At 49.0% G+C, this 20714-nt stretch overlaps 1 protein-coding gene across 1 annotated transcript in view; it reads left to right on the top strand.

The window, feature by feature from the left end:
- The window catches only part of BNIP3 (BCL2 interacting protein 3), a 32322-nt gene extending 17684 nt beyond the window's left edge, over window positions 1-14638 (top strand). The window contains exons 2-6 of the mRNA XM_038744345.1: window positions 4119-4272; window positions 5261-5345; window positions 7290-7396; window positions 8810-8962; window positions 13410-14638. Coding sequence (XP_038600273.1) covers window positions 4119-4272; window positions 5261-5345; window positions 7290-7396; window positions 8810-8962; window positions 13410-13455 — 545 coding nt within the window. The 3' untranslated portion in view covers window positions 13456-14638. The remainder of the gene's footprint in view (window positions 1-4118; window positions 4273-5260; window positions 5346-7289; window positions 7397-8809; window positions 8963-13409) is intronic.
- Window positions 14639-20714: the final 6076 nt, after the last annotated feature.

Here is a 20714-nt window from a genome sequence, read left to right as displayed (position 1 = left end):
TTGTCTTCTAATCCGAGCGGCTGAGTCACGGAGCGGCGAGGGGACCGGTCGCCTGCCCGATATAAAAAGCCGCACGCCCTCAGACCAGCGGAAACTCGTTCATTCATTCACTCAGTTGTATTTATTGAGCGCTTACTGTGTGCAGAGCACGGTACTAAGCGCTTGGGAAGTACAAGTCGGCAGCATATAGAGACGGTCTCTACCCAGCAATGGGCTCGCAGTCTAGAAGGGGGAGACAGACAACCAAACAAAACATGGAGACAGGTGTCAAAATCGTCAGAACAAATAGAATTAAAGCTAGATGCACATCATTAACAAAATAGAACAGTAGATATGTACAGGTAAAATAGAGTAGTAAATCTGTACAAATACATACAAGTGCGGTGGGGAGGGGAAGGAGGTAGGGCGGGGGGGGCGGGGAGGAGGAGCGGAAAAAGGGGGCTCAGTCTGGTAAGGCCTCCTGGAGGAGGTGAGCTCTCAGTAGGGCTTTGAAGGGAGGAAGAGAGCTAGCCTGGCGGATCGTCATCATCAATCGTATTTATTGAGCGCTTACTGTGTGCAGAGCACTGTACTAAGCGCTTGGGAAGTACAAATTGGCAACATATAGAGACAGTCCCTACCCAACAGTGGGCTCACAGTCTAAAAGGGGGAGACAAAACCAAACATACTAACAAAATAAAATAAATAGAATAGATATGTGCATGTAAAATAAGTAGAGTAATAAATATGTACAAACGTATATACTTATATACAGGTGCTGTGGGGAAGGGAAGGAGGTAAGATGGGGGGATGGAGAGGGGGACGAGGGGGAGAGGAAGGAAGGGGCTCAGTCTGGAAAGGCCTCCTGGAGGAGGTGAGCTCTCAGCAGGGCCTTGAAGGGAGGAAGAGAGCTAGCTTGGTGGATGGGCAGAGGGATTGGGGGCATTCCAGGCTAGGGGGATGATGTGGGCCGGGGGTCATCATCATCATCAATCGTATTGAGCACTTACTGTGTGCAGAGCACTGTACTAAGCGCTTGGGAAGTACAAGTTGGCAACATATAGAGACAGTCCCTACCCAACAGTGGGGGTCAATGGCGGGACAGGCAAGAACGAGGTACGGTGAGGAGGTTAGCAATGGCAGAGGAGCGGAGGGTGCGGGCTGGGCTGGAGAAGGAGAGAAGGGAGGTGAGGTAGGAGGGGGCGAGGGGATGGACAGCTTTGAAGCCGAGAGCGAGGAGTTTTTGCTTGATTCGTAGGTTGACAGGCAGCCGCTGGAGGTTTTTGAGGCCGGGAACTCACATCAGAGGAGCCCCCGGCCACCTTCCTCGACCAAGTGTCCAGAGCCACGCCCGCCCTGCCCGTCCTTCATTCATTCATTCATTCATTCGTTCAGTCGTATTTATTGAGAAGCAGTGTGGCTCAGTGGAAAGAGCCCGGGCCTGGAGTCAGAGGTCCTGGGTTCTAATCCCGGCTCCGCCATTAGTCAGCTGTGGGACTTTGAGCAAGTCGCTTCACTTCTCCGGGCCTGTTCCCTCACTTGTAAAATGGAGATTAAGACTGCGAGCCCCATGTGGGAAAACCTGATTACCCTGTCCCCCCCACCCCCAGTGCTTAGAACAGTGCTTGGCACATAGTGAGTACTTAACAAAACCCGTGATTATTATTATTATTGAGCATTTACTGTGTGCAGAGCGCTGTACTAAGTCATCAATCGTATTTATTGAGCGCTTACTGTGTGCAGAGCACTGTACTAAGCGCTTGGGAAGTACAAATTGGCAACATATAGAGACAGTCCCTACCCAACAGTGGGCTCACAGTCTAAATGCTGGGGGAAGTACAATACAGCAATAAAGAGAGACAATCCCTGCCCACAACGGGCTCTCAGTCTAGAATGGGGGAGACAGACAAGTAAACAGATATCAATATAAATAAATAAAATGACAGATATGGACATAAGTACTGTGGGGCGGGGGGAGAGTAAAGGGAGCGAGTCCGGGCGACACGGAAGGGAGCAGGAGATGAGGAAAAGTGGGGCTTAGTCAGGGAAGGCCTCTTCATCATCATCATCATCAATCGTATTTATTGAGCGCTTACTATGTGCAGAGCACTGTACTAAGTGCTTGGGAAGTACAAATTGGCAACATATAGAGACAGTCCCTACCCAACAGTGGGCTCACAGTCTAAAAGGGGAAGACAGAGAACAAAACCAAACATACTAACAAAATAAAATGAATAGATACGTACAAGTAAAATAAATAAATAGAGTAATAAATATGTACAAACACATATACACTCTTGGAGGAGATGGGCCTTCAGTAAGGCTTTGAAGTGGGGGAGAGTCATTGTTTGGCGGATTTGAGGAGGGAGGGCATTCCGGGCCAGAGGTAGGACGTGGGCAAGAGGTCAGCGGCGAGACAGGTGAGATGCCCTTGTGGAAAGAGCCCCGGCCTGGGAGTCGAAGGAGCTGGGTTCTAATTCTGGCTGTGCCACTTGCCTGCTGTGTGACTTCGGGCAAGTCGCTTCACTGCCGTGTGCCTCAATTTCCTCATCTGGAAAATGGGGATTCCATACCTGTACTTTCCCCCACTTAGACTGTGAGTCCCATGTGGGACAGGAACTGTGCCCCACCTGATGACCACCTACCCCGGTGCTTAGAACGGTGCAAGACGCATAGTGAGCATTCATTCATTTAGGCAGTGGTCTTTATAGAGCGCTTACTGTGTGCAGAGCTCTGTACTAAGCACTTGGGAGAGTACAATAAAACAACAGTTCCTGCCCACGATGAGCTCACAGTCTAGAGGGGGAGACGGGCATTAATTTAAAAAAATAGAATGAATAAATTGTAGATCTATACATATGTGTTGTGGGGATGGGAAGGAGGATGAGTGAAGGAGCAAGTAAGAGCGGCGGAGAAGGGAGTGGGTGAAGAGGAGAGGAGGGCTCAATCAGGGAAGGCTTCTTGGAGGAGATGGGCCTTCAGATACGGTTTTGAAGTTAAGCACTTAACAAACACCATTACTACAATTGCCATTGCTATCTAATGGTATCGCAAGATGCAGTGTGGCCTAGTGGAAAGAGCAGTAGGAGTCAGAAGGTCGTGGGTTCTAATCCCAGCTCTCCCACTTGTCTGCTGTGTGACCCTGGGCAAGTCATTTCACTTCTCTGGGCCTCATTTACCTTCTCTGGAAAATGGAGATTAAGGCTGTGAGCCCCACATGGGACAACCTAACTACCTCGTATATCTATCCCAGCGCTTAGAACAGTGCTCGGCAGATAGTAGCACTTAACAAATACCATTATTAGTGGCTCACTGACAATGCAGGTAGTAGTAATAATAATAATGATGGCATTTATTAAGCGCTTACTATGTGCAAAGTAAGAAGCACTTTACCAATAACACCATTATTATTATTAGCTGGCATAAGACAAGTTGATGTAACACTGCTAAAGCCCGTCTCTAAGAGGGAAGTGAACTTTGTCCCCATCACCAAGAATCTCATTCGATGAATCGTAGTCCCCGAGGCGGACAGGCGGGTTTGTTCCCAGTAACCGCTGGGAATTGTCCTTCCATTCCCGCAGGCATTTTGCCTGTCTGCTTGTTTTGTTTTGTCATCTGTCTCCCCCTTCTAGACTGTGAGCCCATTGTTGGGTAGGGATTGTCTCTCTCTGTTGCCAAATTGTACTTTCCAAGCACTTAGTGCAGTTCTCTACACACAGTAAGTGCTTAATAAGCACTTAATGAGCCCCTTCCTTCCTCTCCCCCTTGCCCCCCTCTCCATCCCCCCATCTTACCTCCTTCCCTTCCCCACAGCACCTGTATATATGCTTGTACATATTTATTACTTTATTTATTTTACTTTATTTACTTTATTATCTATTCTATTTTATTTTGTTAGTATGTTTGGTTTTGTTCTCTGTCTCCCCCTTTTAGACTGTGAGCCCACTGTTGGGTAGGGACTGTCTCTATATGTTGCCAACTTGGACTTCCCAAGCACTTAGTACAGTGCTCTGCACACAGTAAGCGCTCAATAAATACGATTGATGATATTGATGATGATAATAAATACAATGGAATGAATGTTGTATCCGACCTAGGTCCTTGGCTGGTCCTTGCATTTTTGTTTCTTCCCCTTCCAGGTTCCTGGGTGGAGCTGCACTTTGGCGGGAACAACCATGGCGGCGGCGCTGTTCCCGCCTCCGTTTCCGCCTACAACGGGGACATGGAGAAAATCCTGCTGGACGCCCAGCACGAGTCGGGGAGAAGCAGTTCCAAGAGTTCTCACTGTGACAGGTAGGATGAGGCGCACATTCTGGGGACCGCCCTGGCTACTTTTCATGCCACACTGGGAACTTTCCTTCATGCCCCGAGTACGTCCCTCCCTGCCTATCTTGGCACCCGACACCTCAAACTTAATAACAATAATAATAATAATGATGGCATTTGTTAGCTCTTTCTACGTGTCAAGCACTGTTCTAAGTGCTGGGATAGATACAAGGTTATCAGGTTGTCCCACATGGGGCTCACAGTCTTCATCCCCATTTTACCGAGGAGGTAACTGAGGCACAGAGAAGTTATGTGACTTGCCCAAAGTCACATAGCTGACAAGTGGCAGAGCTGGGATTAGAACCCACAACTTCTTACTCCCAAGCCCAGGCTCTTTCCACTAAGCCACGCTGCTTCTCACGTCCAAAACAGAGCATCTTATCTTCCCACCCAAACTCTGTTCCTCCCCCTGACTTTCCAGTCACTGTAGATGGCACCACCATCCTTCCCGTCTCGTGAGCCTGTCACCTTTGGCATTAGCCTTGATTCCGCTCACTCATTAAACCACGTTTTCAATCCGTCACCACATCCTATCAGTTCCCCCCTCACAACATGGCTAAAATCCGCCCTTTCCTCTCCATCCAAACTGCTACCACGCTAATCCAATCACTCCTCTCCCACCTGGATGATGGCATCAGCCTCCTCCCTGACCTCCTGGCCTCCCATCTCTCCACACTCTGATCCATACTTAGCTCTGCTGCCCGGATCATTTTTCCACAAAACATTGAGGACACATCACCCTGCCTCCTCAAAAATCTTCAGTGGTTGCCTATCAACCTTCGAATCAAGCAAAAACTCACTCTCAGCTTTGAAGTTCTCCATCACCTCGCCCCTCCCCTTCTCTCCTTCTACAGTGTAACCTGCCCCCTCCGCTCCTCCGGTGCTGCTAACCTTCTGCATTCTCTTTTCTTCTCTCTTTTTTTTTTGCCTTCCCTCCATTTTCCTCCTCTGGAAGCCCTCCACGCTCACAGACGCCCCTGGACATTAACAGAGCTTCGGAAACCGACACCCATAGCAGTGGAGAAAAGAACAGCTCTCAGGTAAAAGCTAACCCCTCCGCCACAGTGCTCTGCGCACAGTAAGGGCTCAGTAAATCTGACTGAGTGAATGGATGAAATGGTCATGGTGCTGGCTGTGGGTTTGGAGGTGTGGGAATTAGGATAGAGGGGGACAGTCCTCCATCCCTGCCACTCCCATCTCCCCTGTTTCATCGTCAGGAGTGCTTTCTGAGAGCTTGTGCCCAACAGACTCTTCTCCTGACCCTTCCCCATCCTTCAAAGCCTTATTGAAGGCCCATCTCCTCCCAGAAGCCTTCCCAGAGTAAGCCCCCCTTTTCCTCATCTCCCCCTCCCTTCCACGTCACCCTGACTCGATCCCTTTGCTCTTCCCCTTCCCAGCCCCATAGCACTTAAGTCCATAGCTGACATTTTATTTATTTATATTGACGCCTGTCTCCCCGTCTCTAGACTGTGAGCTCGTGTACGGGGAATGTCACTGTTAATTGCTGCATTGTACTTTCCCAAATGCTTAACGCAGTGCTCGGCACACAGTAAGCATTCAGTAAATACCACTGAATGAAAGAATGAATGAATACAGGGCTCTGGACTAGGTGCTTGGAAGACTTAGTAATAATAATACTTATTATTAATATTTATTAATAGTAGTAATAATAATAATCCAGTGCTTAGAACAGCGCTTTGCACATAGTAAGTGCTTAATAAATGCCATCATCGTCATCAATAATTACTATATTATTACTATATCATTATGTAATAATAAAGGTAATTATGGTATTTGTTAAGCGCTTACTGTGTGTCAGGCACTGTACTAAGTGCTGGGGGTGGATCCAAGTAAATTGGGTTGGGCATAGTCCCTGTCCCATGTGGGGCTCTCGGTCTCAATCCCCATTTTACAGATGAGGTAACTGAGGCCCAGAGAAGTGAAGTGACCTGCTCAAGGTCGCTCCGCAGACAAGTTGCGGATCCGGAATTAGAACCCAGGTCCTTCTGATTCCCAGACCCAGTCTGTATCCACTAGGCCATGCTGCTTCTCTGAATCTTTAGTAGCCCCGCTCTCAAGAACCTTACAGTCTAGCTGGGAGAGACACAGTCAGCAGGAGCAGTGTGGCCTAGTGGATAAATCACGGGCCTGAGAGCCAGAGGATCTGGGTTCTAATCCCAGCTCTGCCATTTGCCTGCTGTGTGATCTTTGACAAGCCACTTCTCTGGGCTTCAATCAATCAATCAATCGTATTTACTGAGTGTTTACTGTATGCAGAGCACTGTACTAAGCGCTTGGGAAGTACAAGTTGGCAGCATATAGAGACGGTCCCTACCAAACAGTGGGCTCACAGTCTAGAAGGGGGAGACAGAGAACAAAATAATAATAATAATGGCATTTGTTAAGCGCTTACTATGTGCGAAGCACTGTTCTAAGCGCTGGGGGGAAACAAGGTGATCAGGTTGTCCCATGTGGGGCTCACAGTCTTAATCCCCGTTTTACAGATGAGGGAACTGAGGCTCAGAGTAGTTAAGTGACTTGCCCAAAGTCACACAGCAGACATGTGGCGGAGCCGGGATTCGAACCCATGACCTCTGGCTCCAAAGCCCGGGCTCTTTCCACTGAGCCACGCTGCTTCCCTGCAACCAAACATAAGTTTCTTCAACTGCAGAACGGCGATTCAGGACCCGTTTGACCGTGAGCCGCGTGGGGGACAGGAGACCGTATCCGGCCTGATGAACTTGTATCTACCCCAGCGCTTAGAACAGTGCTTGACACATAGTAAACGCTTAACAAATACCACTTTTTTAAAAAAACAACATGATAGGAGGAAGGCATTAGAGTATATGAGATGTGGACATAAGTGCTTTTGGGTGAGGACTCAAGTTGGCCTGAGGAGTGTCGGGGGAGGAAGTTGGGGAAGAAAAGGAGGGGGGTCAGAGTTATCTTGGGGGGCCCTTGACGAAGCCGCTTCTCTGTTCCAGTCGGAAGAAGACTATATCGAGAGGAGGAAAGAAGTAGAAAGCATCTTGAAGAAAAACTCAGACTGGATATGGGATTGGTCCAGCAGGCCTGAAAACATCCCGCCCAAGTAAGTGGCGAGTCGCACGTGGGGTGCAGCGCTGCCTAGTAGCTAGAACCCGGGCCTGGGAATCTAATCCCGGCTCCGCCACTTGTCCGGTGTGTGACCTGGGGCAAGTCACTTCTCTGGGCCTCAGTGACCTCACCTGTAAAATGGGGAAAATTAGCTGTAAAATTAGCACTTTGAGCCCCGTGTGGGACAGGGACCGTGTCCAACCTGATTGACCTGTGGGAACGCCAGTGCTTAGAACAGTGGTTGGCACGTAGCAAGTGCTTAACAAATCATCATCATCTTCAATCGTATTTATTGAGCGCTTACTGTGTGCAGAGCACTGTACTAAGCGCTTGGGAAGTACAAGTTGGCAACATATAGAGACGGTCCCTACCCAACAGTGGGCTCACAGTCTGAAAGGGGGAGACAGAGAACAAAACCAAACATACTAACAAAATAAAATAAATAGAATAGATATGTGCAAGTAAAATAAATAGAGTAATAAATATGTACAAACATATATACATATACACAGGTGCATATATATACATATATACAAATGCCACCATTATTATTTTTAACAAAAACTGGTAACTATACAGTACTTGACACATAGTAAACACTTAACAAATACCATTAAAAAAAAAATCACGATAGGAGGACGAAATTAGAGTCTGTGCAGTTTGGACAAAAGTGCTATTGGGTGTGGGGTGAGGACTCAAGTCAGCCTGGGAGGTGTAGGGGGAGGAGAAGGAGGGTCTTGGTGAGAAGGTGTCAGTCCACCATTGCTATGTACTGAGCGCTTGCACTGTGCAGAGCATGGCCTAGTGGGTAGAACCCGGGCTTGGGAGTCAGAAGGACCTGGGTTCTAATCCCGGCTCTGCCACTTACCTGCTGTGTGACCTCAGGAGAGTCACTTCACTTCTTTGGGCCTCAGTTCCCTCGTCTGTAAAATGGGGATGGAGACTGCGAGCCCCACGTGGGACAGGGACCGGGTCCAACCCAGTCGCCTCATCTCCACTCCTGCGCGTAGAACAGTGCTTGGCACCTAATGAGAGCTGACTAAATACCGTCCTCATCTTTAGGGTGCTAAGCGCTGGGGGAAAGCAGGATGCAGGCCGGTTGGAGGTATTCATTCAGTTGTATTTATTGAGCGCTTACTGTGTGTAGAGCACTGTACTAAGCGCTTGAGAAGTACAAGTCGGCAATATATAGCGACGGTCCCTACCCAACAACAGGCTCACAGTCTAGAAGGGGGAGACAGACAACAAAACAAAACATGGAGACAGGTGTCAAAATCGTCAGAACAAATAGAATTATAGCTATATGCACATCATTAATAAAATAAATAGAATAGTACTTGGAGAGCGCAGCCTTGGGCGACTGGTATAGTGCCGTCTTTTCTCTCTGCCCCCCTCTTCTCCCCGACAGGGAATTTCTCTTCAAACACCCGAGACGCCCGGCAGCCGCCCTCAGCATGCGGAACACGAGCGTGATGAAGAAGGGTGGCATCTTCTCCGCCGAATTTTTAAAGGTTTTCCTTCCGTCTCTGCTGCTGTCTCACCTGCTGGCCATCGGACTGGGGTGAGTTAGCTTCCTTTGTGCCCCGCTTTCCTCATCTCATCTGTAAAATGGGGCCAAGAGACCCGCCGCCCGGCCCCCTTGCTCAGCGAGCCCTGTGGGGCAGCATTCGGGCCTAGGGGAAGAAGCCTGGGCCTGGAGTCTGTTGCTGAATTGGACTTTCCAAGCAATTAGTACAGTGCTCCGCAAACGGTAAGCGCTCAGTAAATACCAATGAATGAATGAATGAATGTCAGGGTTCTAGTCCCGGCTCCGCCACCTGCCAGCCGGGTGACCTGGGGTAGGTCATTTGCAGTGCTTAGAACAGTGCTTGGCACATAGTAAGCACTCAACAAATACCATCGTTATTATTTCAGTTTCCCCCTTTTAGACTGTGAGCCCACTGTTGGGTAGGGACTGTCTCTATATGTTGCCAATTTGTACTTCCCAAGCGCTTAGTACAGTGCTCCGCACATAGTAAGCGCTCAATATACACGATTGATGATTTCAGTTCCCTGTGCCTCAGTTTCCTCTTCTGGAAAAAAGGGATTCAATACCCATTCTCTTTCCTTGTTTGACAGTGATGCCCATGTGGGGACAGGGACTGGGTCCTACCAGATTGCCTTGGATCTGCCCCAGTGCTTAGAACAGTGCTGGACACATAGTGAGCACTTAACAAATACCATTACTATTCATTCATTCAGTCGTATTTATAATAATGATGGTATTTGCTAAGCGCTCAGTATGTGCCGAGCACTGTTGTAAGCGCTGGGGTAGATACAAGGTGGTCAGGTTGTCCCACATGGGGCTCACTGTCTTAATCCCCATTTTACTGATGAGGTAACTGAGGCCCGGAGAAGTGAAGTGACTTGCCCAAAGTCACACAGCTGACAAGTGGCAGAGCCAGGGTTAGACCCCGCGACCTCTGACCCCAAGCCCGCGCACTTTCCACTAAGCCACGCTGCTTCTCTGGAGCGCTTACTGTGTGCAGAGTACAAATTGTGATGCCAATTTGTACTTCCCAAGCGCTTAGTACAGTGCTCTGCACATAGTAAGCGCTCAATAAATACGATTGATTGATTGATTGATTGCAGAGCACTGCACTGAGCGCTTGGGAAAGTACAATGCAACAATAAACAGTGACATTCCCTGCCCACTTGGAAAATGAGCCTAAGGGGTCAAATCGGAGCAGCTCTAACCACTCGGAAAAGCAGAAGGCTCACAAGAGAATCTTCTGCCCAGACTCTGTATCTCCTGGGCCAGAAGTGGTCATGGACACCTGATGAGAGATAATAACAATAATAATAATAATAATAATGGCATTTGTTAAGCGCTTACTATGTGCAAAGCACTGTTCTAAGCGCTGAGGGGATATAACCTGATCAGGTTGTCCCACGTGGGGCTCACAGTCAGTCCCCATTTACAGATGAGGTAACTGAGGCTCAGAGAAGTTAAGTGACTTGCCCAAGGTCACACAGCAGACATGTGGCAGAGCCGGGATTCGAACCCATGACCTCTGACTCCAAAGCCCGGGCTGTTTCCACTGAGCCACGCTGAGGGATTCTTGGGCAGCCGGACCACATTTTTCAGGAGATTCTGCATAGAGAAGCAGTGTGGTGCAGTGGAAAGAGCCCGGGCTTTGGAGTCAGTGGTCATGGGTTCAAATCCCGGCTCCGCCAATTGTCAGCCGTGTGACTTTGGGCAAGTCACTTCACTTCTCTGGGCCTCAGTTACCTCATCTGTAAATGGGGATTAAGACTGTGAGCCCCCCGTGGGACAACCTGGTCACCTTGCATCCCCCCCCGCCAGCGCTTAGAACAGTGCTTTGCACATAGTAAGTGCTTAATAAGTGCCATCATTATTATTATTATTCTCCGTGCTTCAGTCCCCTCATCTGTAAAATGGGGATTGACTGTGAGCGCCCTGTGGGACAACCTGTTCACCTTGTAACGTCCCCAGCGCTTAGAACAGTGTGTTGCACGTATTAAGCGCTTAAGAAATGCCATCGTTATTATTATGGAGAGAATCTCCCCTTTGCCCCTGCCGCGTTTCTTTGGAGTTTCCCCATTCGAGGGAAATGAAGCAAAACCCCTCTTCTTCCCCTGAAAGTTCTCTTTTCTCGCCCTCCCATGTCCCGGACCAGAGGCTCGAGGCGGAGCCTTGGGTCCAGAACGGTTTCCCCTTAACCATAGCCGGATTTTCTCCAAACCAAACAATTGTTTTATTATCTAGAGGCTGTTCAAAGCACTGGCCCAATGTGACCCAGCTGGCAAGTGGCAGAGCAGTGTGGCTTAGTGGATAAAGCAGGGGTTGGGAGCCAGACTCAGTCAGTCACTTAATTGTACTTATTGTGTGCTTACTGTGTGCAGAGCACTGTCTTAAGGGCAGGAGCGAGTACAGTATAACAGACACTTTCCCGGCCCACATTAAACTTAGAGTCTAGAGGACCTGGGTTCTAATCCCGGCTCTTCCACTTGTCTGCTGTGCAGCTGTGGGCAAGTCCCTACATTTCTCCTGCCTCTGTTTCCTCAACTGCAAAATGAGGATTCAATCCCTGTTCTCCCTCTGTGAGGCAAGGATTGAATCGGGCCTAACTAGTTTGTATCCACCCCGGCGCTTAGATTCATTCCTTCATTCATTCAGTTGTATTTATTTACTTATTTTAAGTGGTATGTGTTGGGCGTTTACTATGTGCCAGGCACTGTACTAGCGCTGGGGTAGATTCAAGCTAATCAGGTTGTCCCTCACAGGGCTCACAGATGAGGAAACTGAGACCCAGAGAAGTGAAGTGACTAGTCCAAGGTCACACAGCAGACAAGTGGCAGAGCTGGGATTAGAACCCACGTCCTCTGACTCCCAAGCCTGGGCTCTATCCACTAGGCCACGCTGCTTCCTGTGAGCACTTACTGTGTGCAGAGCACTCTGCTAATTGCTTGGAGAGTACAGTATAACAGTAAACAGACACATTCCCTACCCATAACGAGCAGACAATCCAGAGGAGCAGCATGGCTTAGTGGGAAGAGCCCGGGCTTGGGAGTCAGAGGTCATAAATTCTAATCCTGGCTCCACTACTTGTCAGCTGTGTGACTTCGGGCAAGTCGCTTAACTTCTCTGGGCCTCAGTCACCGCATCTGTAAAATGGGGATGAAGACCGTGAGCCCCACGTGGGACAACCTGTTAACCTTGTATCTACCGCAGTGCTTAGAACAGTGCTCGGCACAGAGTAAGCGCTTAACAAATACCATTATTATTATTATTACTATTATTAGAGGGGGAGATGGACATTAATAGAAATAAATGAATAAATTGCCAATATTACAGAACACAAAGACACACCTGCTTCTCTATTCAAGCCCCTCCGTCAGCCCCACAGCCCTCCTGTCCTTATCTATGATTTATTTCTTTATTTGTATTAATGTCCATCTCCCCCTCTAGACTGTAAGCTCACCGTGAGCAGGGAACGCTTCTACCCACTCTTTCATATTGTACTCTCCCAAGCGCCGAGTACACTAAGCGCTCAATAAATATCACTGATTGATTGATTGGTTCTAATCCTGGCTCTGTCTCTTGCCTGCTCCGTGATCCTGGGTGAATCACTTCAATAATAATAATGCTAATGATGGTATTTGTTAGGCGCTTACGATGTGCCAGGCACTATATTATGCGCTGGGGTGGAAACGAGCAAATCAAGTTGGACACAGTCTCTGTCCCATGAGGGGCTCACAGTCTCAACCCCCATTTTCCAGATAAGGTTACTGAGGCCCAGAGAAGTGAACTGACTCGTCCAGGGCCACACAGCAGGCAAGTGCCAGAGCCGGGATTAGAACCCATGACTCTGACTCCCAGTCCTGGGCTCTAGTCACTGTGCCATGCTGCTGCCTCAGTTTCCTCCTGTATAAAACAAGGAAGAAAAAAAACAATACCCACTCCCCCTGCTCCTAACACTGTGAGTCAGGAGTCCAACCCGATTATCTCGTCTCTACCCCAGCACTTAGGACAGTGCCTGGCACGTAGTGAGCGCTTAATAATAATAATAATGGCATTTATTAAGTGCTTACTTACTCTCTGTCTCCCCCCTTTTAGACTGTGAGCCCACTGTTGGGTAGGGACTGTCTCTATATGTTGCCAATTTGTACTTCCCAAGCACTTAGTACAGTGCTCTGCACACAGTAAGCGCTCAATAAATACGATTGATGATGATGATGATAAAGCACCGTTCTACGCGCTGGGGAGGTTACAAGGTGATCAGGTTGTCCCCCGGGGGGGTTCACGGTCTTCATCCCCATTTTACAGATGAGGTAACTGAGGCCCAGAGAAGTGAAGTGACTTGCCCAAAGTCACACAGCTGACAGTTGGCAGAGTCAGGATTTGAAGCCATGACCTCTGACTCCAAAGCCCGTGCTCTTTCCACTGAGCCACGCTGCTTAACAGGTTCTCTGGTTGTAATTGGCCCTGCCCTTTCCCCTTGCAGGATTTACATCGGAAGACGCCTGACGCCGTCGACTAGCAGCTACTGAGAGGCCACTGGAGTCCACACACACACCCGCCCCCGGCCAGGCCAAATGGTCAAACTTGAACCTTAGACATCTGGCCCGTTGACCCTTGTTTACTCTGTCCTAGCGTAGTCAGACGAGAGAGACACCATGAAGCCAAGCGTGCGCGCGTTCTCTCTGTCTCACCTCTCCCCTCACCCCCACAGACATACATATCCACATCCCCCCCCTTCCCCTCCATTTGAGATCAGCTTATTTCATCCGCGTCGTACTGGTTAGGATCTGCATTTCCAGGTAGAGAAGGACCTCTGAAAAGCGTTCGCTGGGAAGTCTGCCCTGACCGGGATATGTCTAGAATGGTAATAATAATAATAATGATGGCGTTTGTTAAGCACTTACTATGTGCCAAGCATCGTTCTAAGCGCTGGGGTGGATAAAAAGTCATCAGGTTGTCCCAAGTGGGGCTCACGGTCTTAATCCCTATTTTACAGATGAGGGAGCTGAGGCCCAGAGAAGTTAAGTGGCTTGCCCAAAGTCATCCAGCTGTCGAGTGGTGGAGTCGGGATTAGAACCCACGACCTCCTACTCCCAAGCCCGGGCTCTTTCCACTAAGCCACATTGCTTCTCTAGCAACCTTCCAGAACCTTCCCCCAGACCAGGAAACCGCCCCCGACTATCCTGATCAAAATACCATCTCACGGGGCTCATCGGAAAGAATCGACGTGGCTTCGGGGGATCTGGCCGTTGGCTTAGTGCGAGTCCCCTGAGGACAATGCTAAATTCTCTTATTTGCTTTTCTCAGGCGAAGAGAAGGAATATAGGACACAAGCGTAAAAGATTTCAAATGAAGTAGACGTGCGCTCAAAACGTATTTCCTTTGGCAGGGCTGGGACTTTCCTGTCCCGCCACTCCCCGGCCCCTTTTGAAGTCAGCCTTCGATTTGGGGTATTTTTTGGGGAATCTCTACAGTCGATCTTGGGGTGAATTGAAGCGTTCTTGCTTTTTAGGTCCTCTCATAAAGGAGGGTGAGAAATGAACCACTCTTAGGGTTTTAAAGGATAAAAGGACAACAGAGGCGTCAGCTTAAAGCTAGCATCGTTTCTGCTTTTGTTTTTGAAAAGAGGTGGCAACGGCGATAAACTACACTACCCCCTCTTTTGGGCTTTCCCGTTTCTTATCCAAGTGTATCAAAAGGAGTGCCATATTTAAAAAAAAAAAAAAATTCATTGATAGAATTCATCTCATTCATCTCTGTTTTCACAGGGTAGAAAGGAAAGAGGTAGAAATCTCAAGGGCTCTCAGCTAGTCAGACGGGAAAACAGAAATGAGGTCTTTTTGCCTTGCCTCCACTAGCTAACTGCCCTCTCATGCACACTTCAAATTGGGCCTGTTGACCTATTATTAAATAGCCCCTTCTCCCAGTTGGACAATTGCATGAGAAGTGCTTTTTTTCTTTTTTAATGGTTTATAAGCGCTTAGTATGTGGCAAACAGTGCTCTAAGCGCTGGGATAGATACGAGTGAATTAGGTTGGACATAGTCCCTGCCCCGCATGGGGCTCATAGCCTAAGTTGGAGGGAGAACTGAGGCACAGAGAACCAAAGTGACTAGCCCAGGGTCACCCAGTAAGTAACTGGCGGAGTCAGGATTAGAACCCAGGTCCTCCGACTCCTAGGCCCAAGCTCTTTCTTCTAGACCGCGTTGGACGCCCTTCTCACCGGTTTTTAAAGCGGGCTCCGTTCCCACCAGACTTCCTTTCGCTGGGCAATACCGAGTTCTGCCAGACGAAGCTTTATCTATCAACCAGTCGGCCAATCCAGGGTATTTATTGAGCGCTGACTGTGTAGCGAGCACTGTACCGAGCGCTTGGGCGAGTCCAATCCAGCGGCGTCGGTGGAGACGTTTTCTGTCACGCATCTGGCGGCGAACGGGGCGTGGGTACAGTCGGGCTGTGTTCTGTCCGGACACGCCGCCAAGCAGGGGCTCGTGGGACGTCGGAAAGGACGGGAACCCGGAATCGGGAAAGGTTGGCCGGCGAACCGAAGGTGGACGCCTAACGCCAGGCACTGCCATGCCACAGGACGCCACACGCATCTTACCGCGCGCCGACCTGACAACTGACCCATAGCAGCCAGCGACCCGCCACGGACTTCTAAACCCGGTGGCCTTTTTAAGCTGATCGTGGCCACCGAGCGTTCGGTTCATCCCCCTCACGTGGATTCAGGGGTGTTCGTGTAGGTGAGCAATCAATCTATCAATCGATGGCATTTCTTGGGCGCTTACTGGGTATGGAGCGCTGTACTGAGTGCTTGGGAGAGGACGGGAGGGGAGGTTGACCTGATCCCTGCCCTCGAGGAGTTTATAGCCAAGCTGGAGAGACTTGATGCTAAAAAAAAGAAAAAATACAGATGTTGGGGAAATAGCCATGGGAGCAGAAAAGGGAATCGAGGTCTCTCTGTGGGTGTTCCATACAGTCCCATCTTTCTGGTTTCTTTTCCCCAAAATCATAATGATGGTACTTGTTAAGCACTTACTATGTGCCAAGCACTGTTCTAAGCACAGGGGTAGATACAAGGTCATCAGGTTGGACCCGGCCCCAACCCGCAGCAGGCTCACACTCTTAATCCCCATTTTACAGGTGAGGGAACTGAGGCCCAGAGATGCAAAGTGACTTAGCCAAGGTCCCCCAGCTGACTCCCAGGCTTGGGCTCTATCCACTAGGCCACACTGCTTCCCTGAAATACTCTTAAATACCCTGCTCGGCCCAAATACATTTTCTGAAGGCCAAGAGGAGAAATCCATCCAGTTGCCCCACGTGACGATGAACCCTTCCACTAGGCTGTAAGCTCCCTGTGGGGAGAGATCCTCTCTGTCCTCTCCTACTCTCAGCCCCTTGTACAGGGCTCGGAACACTGGAATGTAAACCCCTAGAGCGCAGGGATCATGTTTTCTTATTCTAGTCTACTTTCCCAAGTGCTCATTGATTCATTCAATCATATTTAGTGAGCGCTTACCGTGTGCATAGCACTGTACTAAGCGTTTGGGAGAGTACGCTACGAGTGCCCTGCAAACAGTCGACCGTAAGCTCCTTCAGGGCAGGGATCATTCACTGTCATATTTACCGAGCGCTTACTGTGTGCAGAGCACTGTACCAACTCACGTCTACTTCCTCGAACTGGCCCACGTACTTTGTCCAGCGTTCCGCACAGTGGTCGATACCGATGGCCGATAATGCAAATTCCCACGGAGGGTTTGTTAGGCTGGCGGGTGGAAGGAATTTTTAAACTCTGCGTTCCCAGCGGGGCAGAGGGTCCAGATAATCACGGAGCATCGGACCCCCTGCCCTCTCCCTCTGGATGGAATCAGGATTGGAGAGGATGCATCCCATCCCTAAGGAGAGAGGGAAAGAGAAAGCCTCGGGGCTCAGAATCGCACCTGGAAACTGCTGTTGGTTGTGATTTATCGCAGTGTTTGAGGATGTGTGTGCCTAATAAAACGAGGGACAGGGTGGGTTTGCGTCTTCTTTATCCGGCACCAGCCTGACGGGGTGGAAGGGTTGGAAGTGGGGGGAGACGGGGGCTGCGATGTCTCACGGTTTGCACACAGTAAGTGCTCAATAAATACGACTGAATAATAATAATGATGGCATTTATTAAGCACTTACTATGTGCAAAGCACTGGGGAGGTTACAAGGTGATCAGGCTGTCCCTCGGGGGGCTCACAGTCTTAATCCCCATTTTACAAATGAGGTAACTGAGGCACAGAGAAGTTAAGTGACTTGCCCAAAGCCACACAGCTGATAACTGGCGGAGCTGGGATTTGAACCCATGACCTCTGACTCCAAAGTCTGTGCTCTTTCCACTGAGCCACACAATTGACCAGTAGTCGTCTTTATTGAACGCTTGCTTACCGTGTGCAGAGCACTGTGATTAGTGCTCAGTGCCTGAGAAGCAGCGGGACTCAGTGGCTAGATCCTGGGCCTGGACGTCAGGAGGGCCTGGGTTCTAATCCCGGCTCTGCTGCTTGTCTGCTGTGGGACCTTGGGCAAGTCACTTCACATCTCTGGGCCTCAGTTCCCTCATCTGGAAAATGGGGGTTAATAATGATGGTATTTATTAAGCACTCACTAGGTGCCAAGCTAGGTGCTAGGGTAGATTCAAGGTAATCAGGTCCCATGTGGAGCTTACAGTCGCAAATCCCCATTGTAGAGATGAGGTAGCTGAGGCCCGGAGAAGTGACTTTCCCAAGGTCACACAGCAGACAAGTGGCGGAGTCAGAATTAGAACCCACATCCTTCTGACTCCCAGGCATCATCATCATCATCATCAATCGTATTTATTGAGCGCTGACTATGTGCAGAGCACTGTACTAAGCGCTCGGGAAGTACAAATTGGCAACATATAGAGACAGTCCCTACCCAACAGTGGGCTCACAGTCTAAAAGGGGGAGACAGAGAACAAAACCAAACATACTAACAAAATAAAATAGAATAGATATGTACAAATAAAATAGAGTAATAAATATGTACAAACATATATACATATATACAGGTGCTGTGGGGAAGGGAAGGAGGTAAGATGCGGGGGATGGAGAGAGGGACGAGGGGGAGCACAGGCATGTGCTCCATCCGCTACACCATGCTGTCTCTTGAAAAACTCTGGACAGCAAGCAAACACATAACTAATTCTCTCTTGAAGACACATCCTTCTGACTCCCAGGCATGTGCTCCATCCGCTACACCATGCTGCCTCTGGAAAAACTCTGGACAGCAAGCAAACACATAACTAATTCTTCTCTCTTGAAGACTCCTTCAAATCTAGACTGTGAGCCCACTGTTGGGTAGGGACTGTCTCTATGTGTTGCCAATTTGTACTTCCCAAGCGCTTAGTACAGTGCTCTGCACATAGTAAGCGCTCAATAAATACGATTGATGATGATGATGATGAAAAACTCTGGACAGCAAGCAAACACATAACTAATTCTCTCTTGAAGACACATCCTTCTGACTCCCAGGCATGTGCTCCAACCGCTACACCGTGCTGCCTCTTGAAAAACTCTGGACAGCAAGCAAACACATAACTAATTCTTCTCTCTTGAAGACTCCTTCAAATCTAGACTGTGAGCCCACTGTTGGGTAGGGACTGGCTCTATGTGTTGCCAATTTGTACTTCCCAAGCGCTTAGTACAGTGCTCTGCACATAGTAAGCGCTCAATAAATACGATTGATGATGATGATGATAAACAGCTCCTACCTTGTTGTTGCTTTCTTTGGCTGTCGAGACGTCTTTGACCCATAGCGACTCCACGGGCACATCTCTCCCGGAACACCCCGCCGTCCGTCTGCCATCATTCTGGTACTGGATCCACAGAGTTTTCTTGAGGAAAATCCGGAAAGTGGTTTCCCATCGCCTCCTTCCATGCAGTAAACTCGAGTTTCCGCCCTCGACTCGCTCCCGTGCCGCTGCTGCCCAGCCTTGGGGAGTTTTGGCTTGTAGCAGATGGCCTGCCGCTCGCTAGCCACTGGCCAAGCTCGGAATGGACTGGACGGGCCTCTGCTTCACTCTCAATCAATCAATCAATCAATCGTATTTATTGAGCGCTTACTATGTGCAGAGCACTGTACTAAGCGCTTGGGAAGTACAAATTGGCAACACAGAGGCAGTCCCTACCCAACAGTGGGCTCACAGTCTAAAAGGGGGAGACAGAGAACAGAACCAAACATACCAACAAAATAAAATAAATAGGATAGAAATGTACAAGTAAAATAAATAAATAAATAAATAAATAGAGTAATAAATATGTACAACCATATATACATATATACAGGTGCTGTGGGGAAGGGAAGGAGGTAAGATGGGGGGATGGGGAGGGGGACGAGGGGGAGAGGAGGGAAGGGGCTCAGTCTGGGAAGGCCTCCTGGAGGAGGTGAGCTCTCAGCAGGGCCTTGAAGGGCTCTCCCTCCTGGAGCTGAGACTAGTAGGGGACTGTCTCTATGTGTTGCCAATTTGTACTTCCTAAGCGCTTAGTACAGTGCTCTGCACATAGTAAGCGCTCAAAAAATACGATTGATTGATTGATTGATTGATTGGAAACTCTAGGTGCCACCCTGAGAAGGGAGCTCCCAACTTACTGACCTGTAACATCTCAACCGAAGCAGCGTGGCTTAGTGGAAAGAGCCCGGGCTTGGGCGTCGGAGGTCGTGGGTTCTAATCCCAGCTCCGCCACTTGTCAGCTGCATGACTTCGGGCAAGTCACTTCTCTGGGCCTCAGTTTTCTCATCTGTAAAATGGGGGTGAAGACTGTAAGCCCCACATGGGACAACCTGATTACCCTGTTTCTGCCCCAGTGCTTAGAACAGTGCTTGGCACATAATAATAATAATAATGGCACTTATTGAGCGCTTACTAGGTGCAAAGCACTGTTCTAAGTGCTGTGGAGGTTACAGCACTTCTGGAGGCCCAGAGAAGTGAAGTGACTTAATAATAATAATAATAATAATAATGGCATTTATTAAGCACTTACTATGTGCAAAGCACTGTTCTAAGCGCTGGGGAAGCTACAAGGTGATCAGGTTGTCCCATGGGGGGCTCACAGTCAATCCCCATTTTACAGATGAGGTAACTGAGGCACAGAGAAGTTAAGTGACCTGCCCAAAGTCACACAGCTGGCAATTGGTGGAGCTGGGATTTGAACCCATGACCCCTGACTCCAATGCCCGTGCTCTTTCCACTGAGCCATGCTGCTTCAGTGGCTAGGAAGCACTTAACAAATACCTTCATCATCATCATAATCTAAGGGCTGAGTCCCAGACCCACAAGCCATTTCTTTTACGCTGGATAAAACCAAATGGCTTTGCATAAAGGGTCAAGAAGCAGCGTGGCTCCGTGGACAGAGCCTGGGCCTGGAGGCCAGAAGGACCTGGGTTGAAGGAAAGAAAGGAGGAAAGGTCACCTTGCCACATCCCTTCCCATCGTGAGTGTGAGCCCACTGTTGAGTAGGGACCGTCTCTATATGTTGCCAACTTGTACTTCCCAAGCGCTTAGTACAATGCTCTGCACACCTTAAGCACTCAATAAATACGAATGAATGAATGAATGAATCATGGCCTGGCGAGGCGGTGGTCCAGGCAACGATGCCTCTTTGGTAGTCCCACTGCCCTTGCTGCCAGCTGGATGGGCAGTAATAATCAATCAATCAATCAATCATATTTATTGAGCGCTTACTGTGTGCAGAGCACTGTACTAAGCGCTGGGGAAGTACAAGTTGGCAACATATAGAGATGGT

This window comes from Tachyglossus aculeatus, chromosome 3 (genome assembly GCF_015852505.1).
Source record: "Tachyglossus aculeatus isolate mTacAcu1 chromosome 3, mTacAcu1.pri, whole genome shotgun sequence".
Taxonomy (NCBI): Eukaryota; Metazoa; Chordata; class Mammalia; order Monotremata; family Tachyglossidae; genus Tachyglossus; species Tachyglossus aculeatus.
This window is presented reverse-complemented; position numbering and strand designations above follow the sequence as displayed.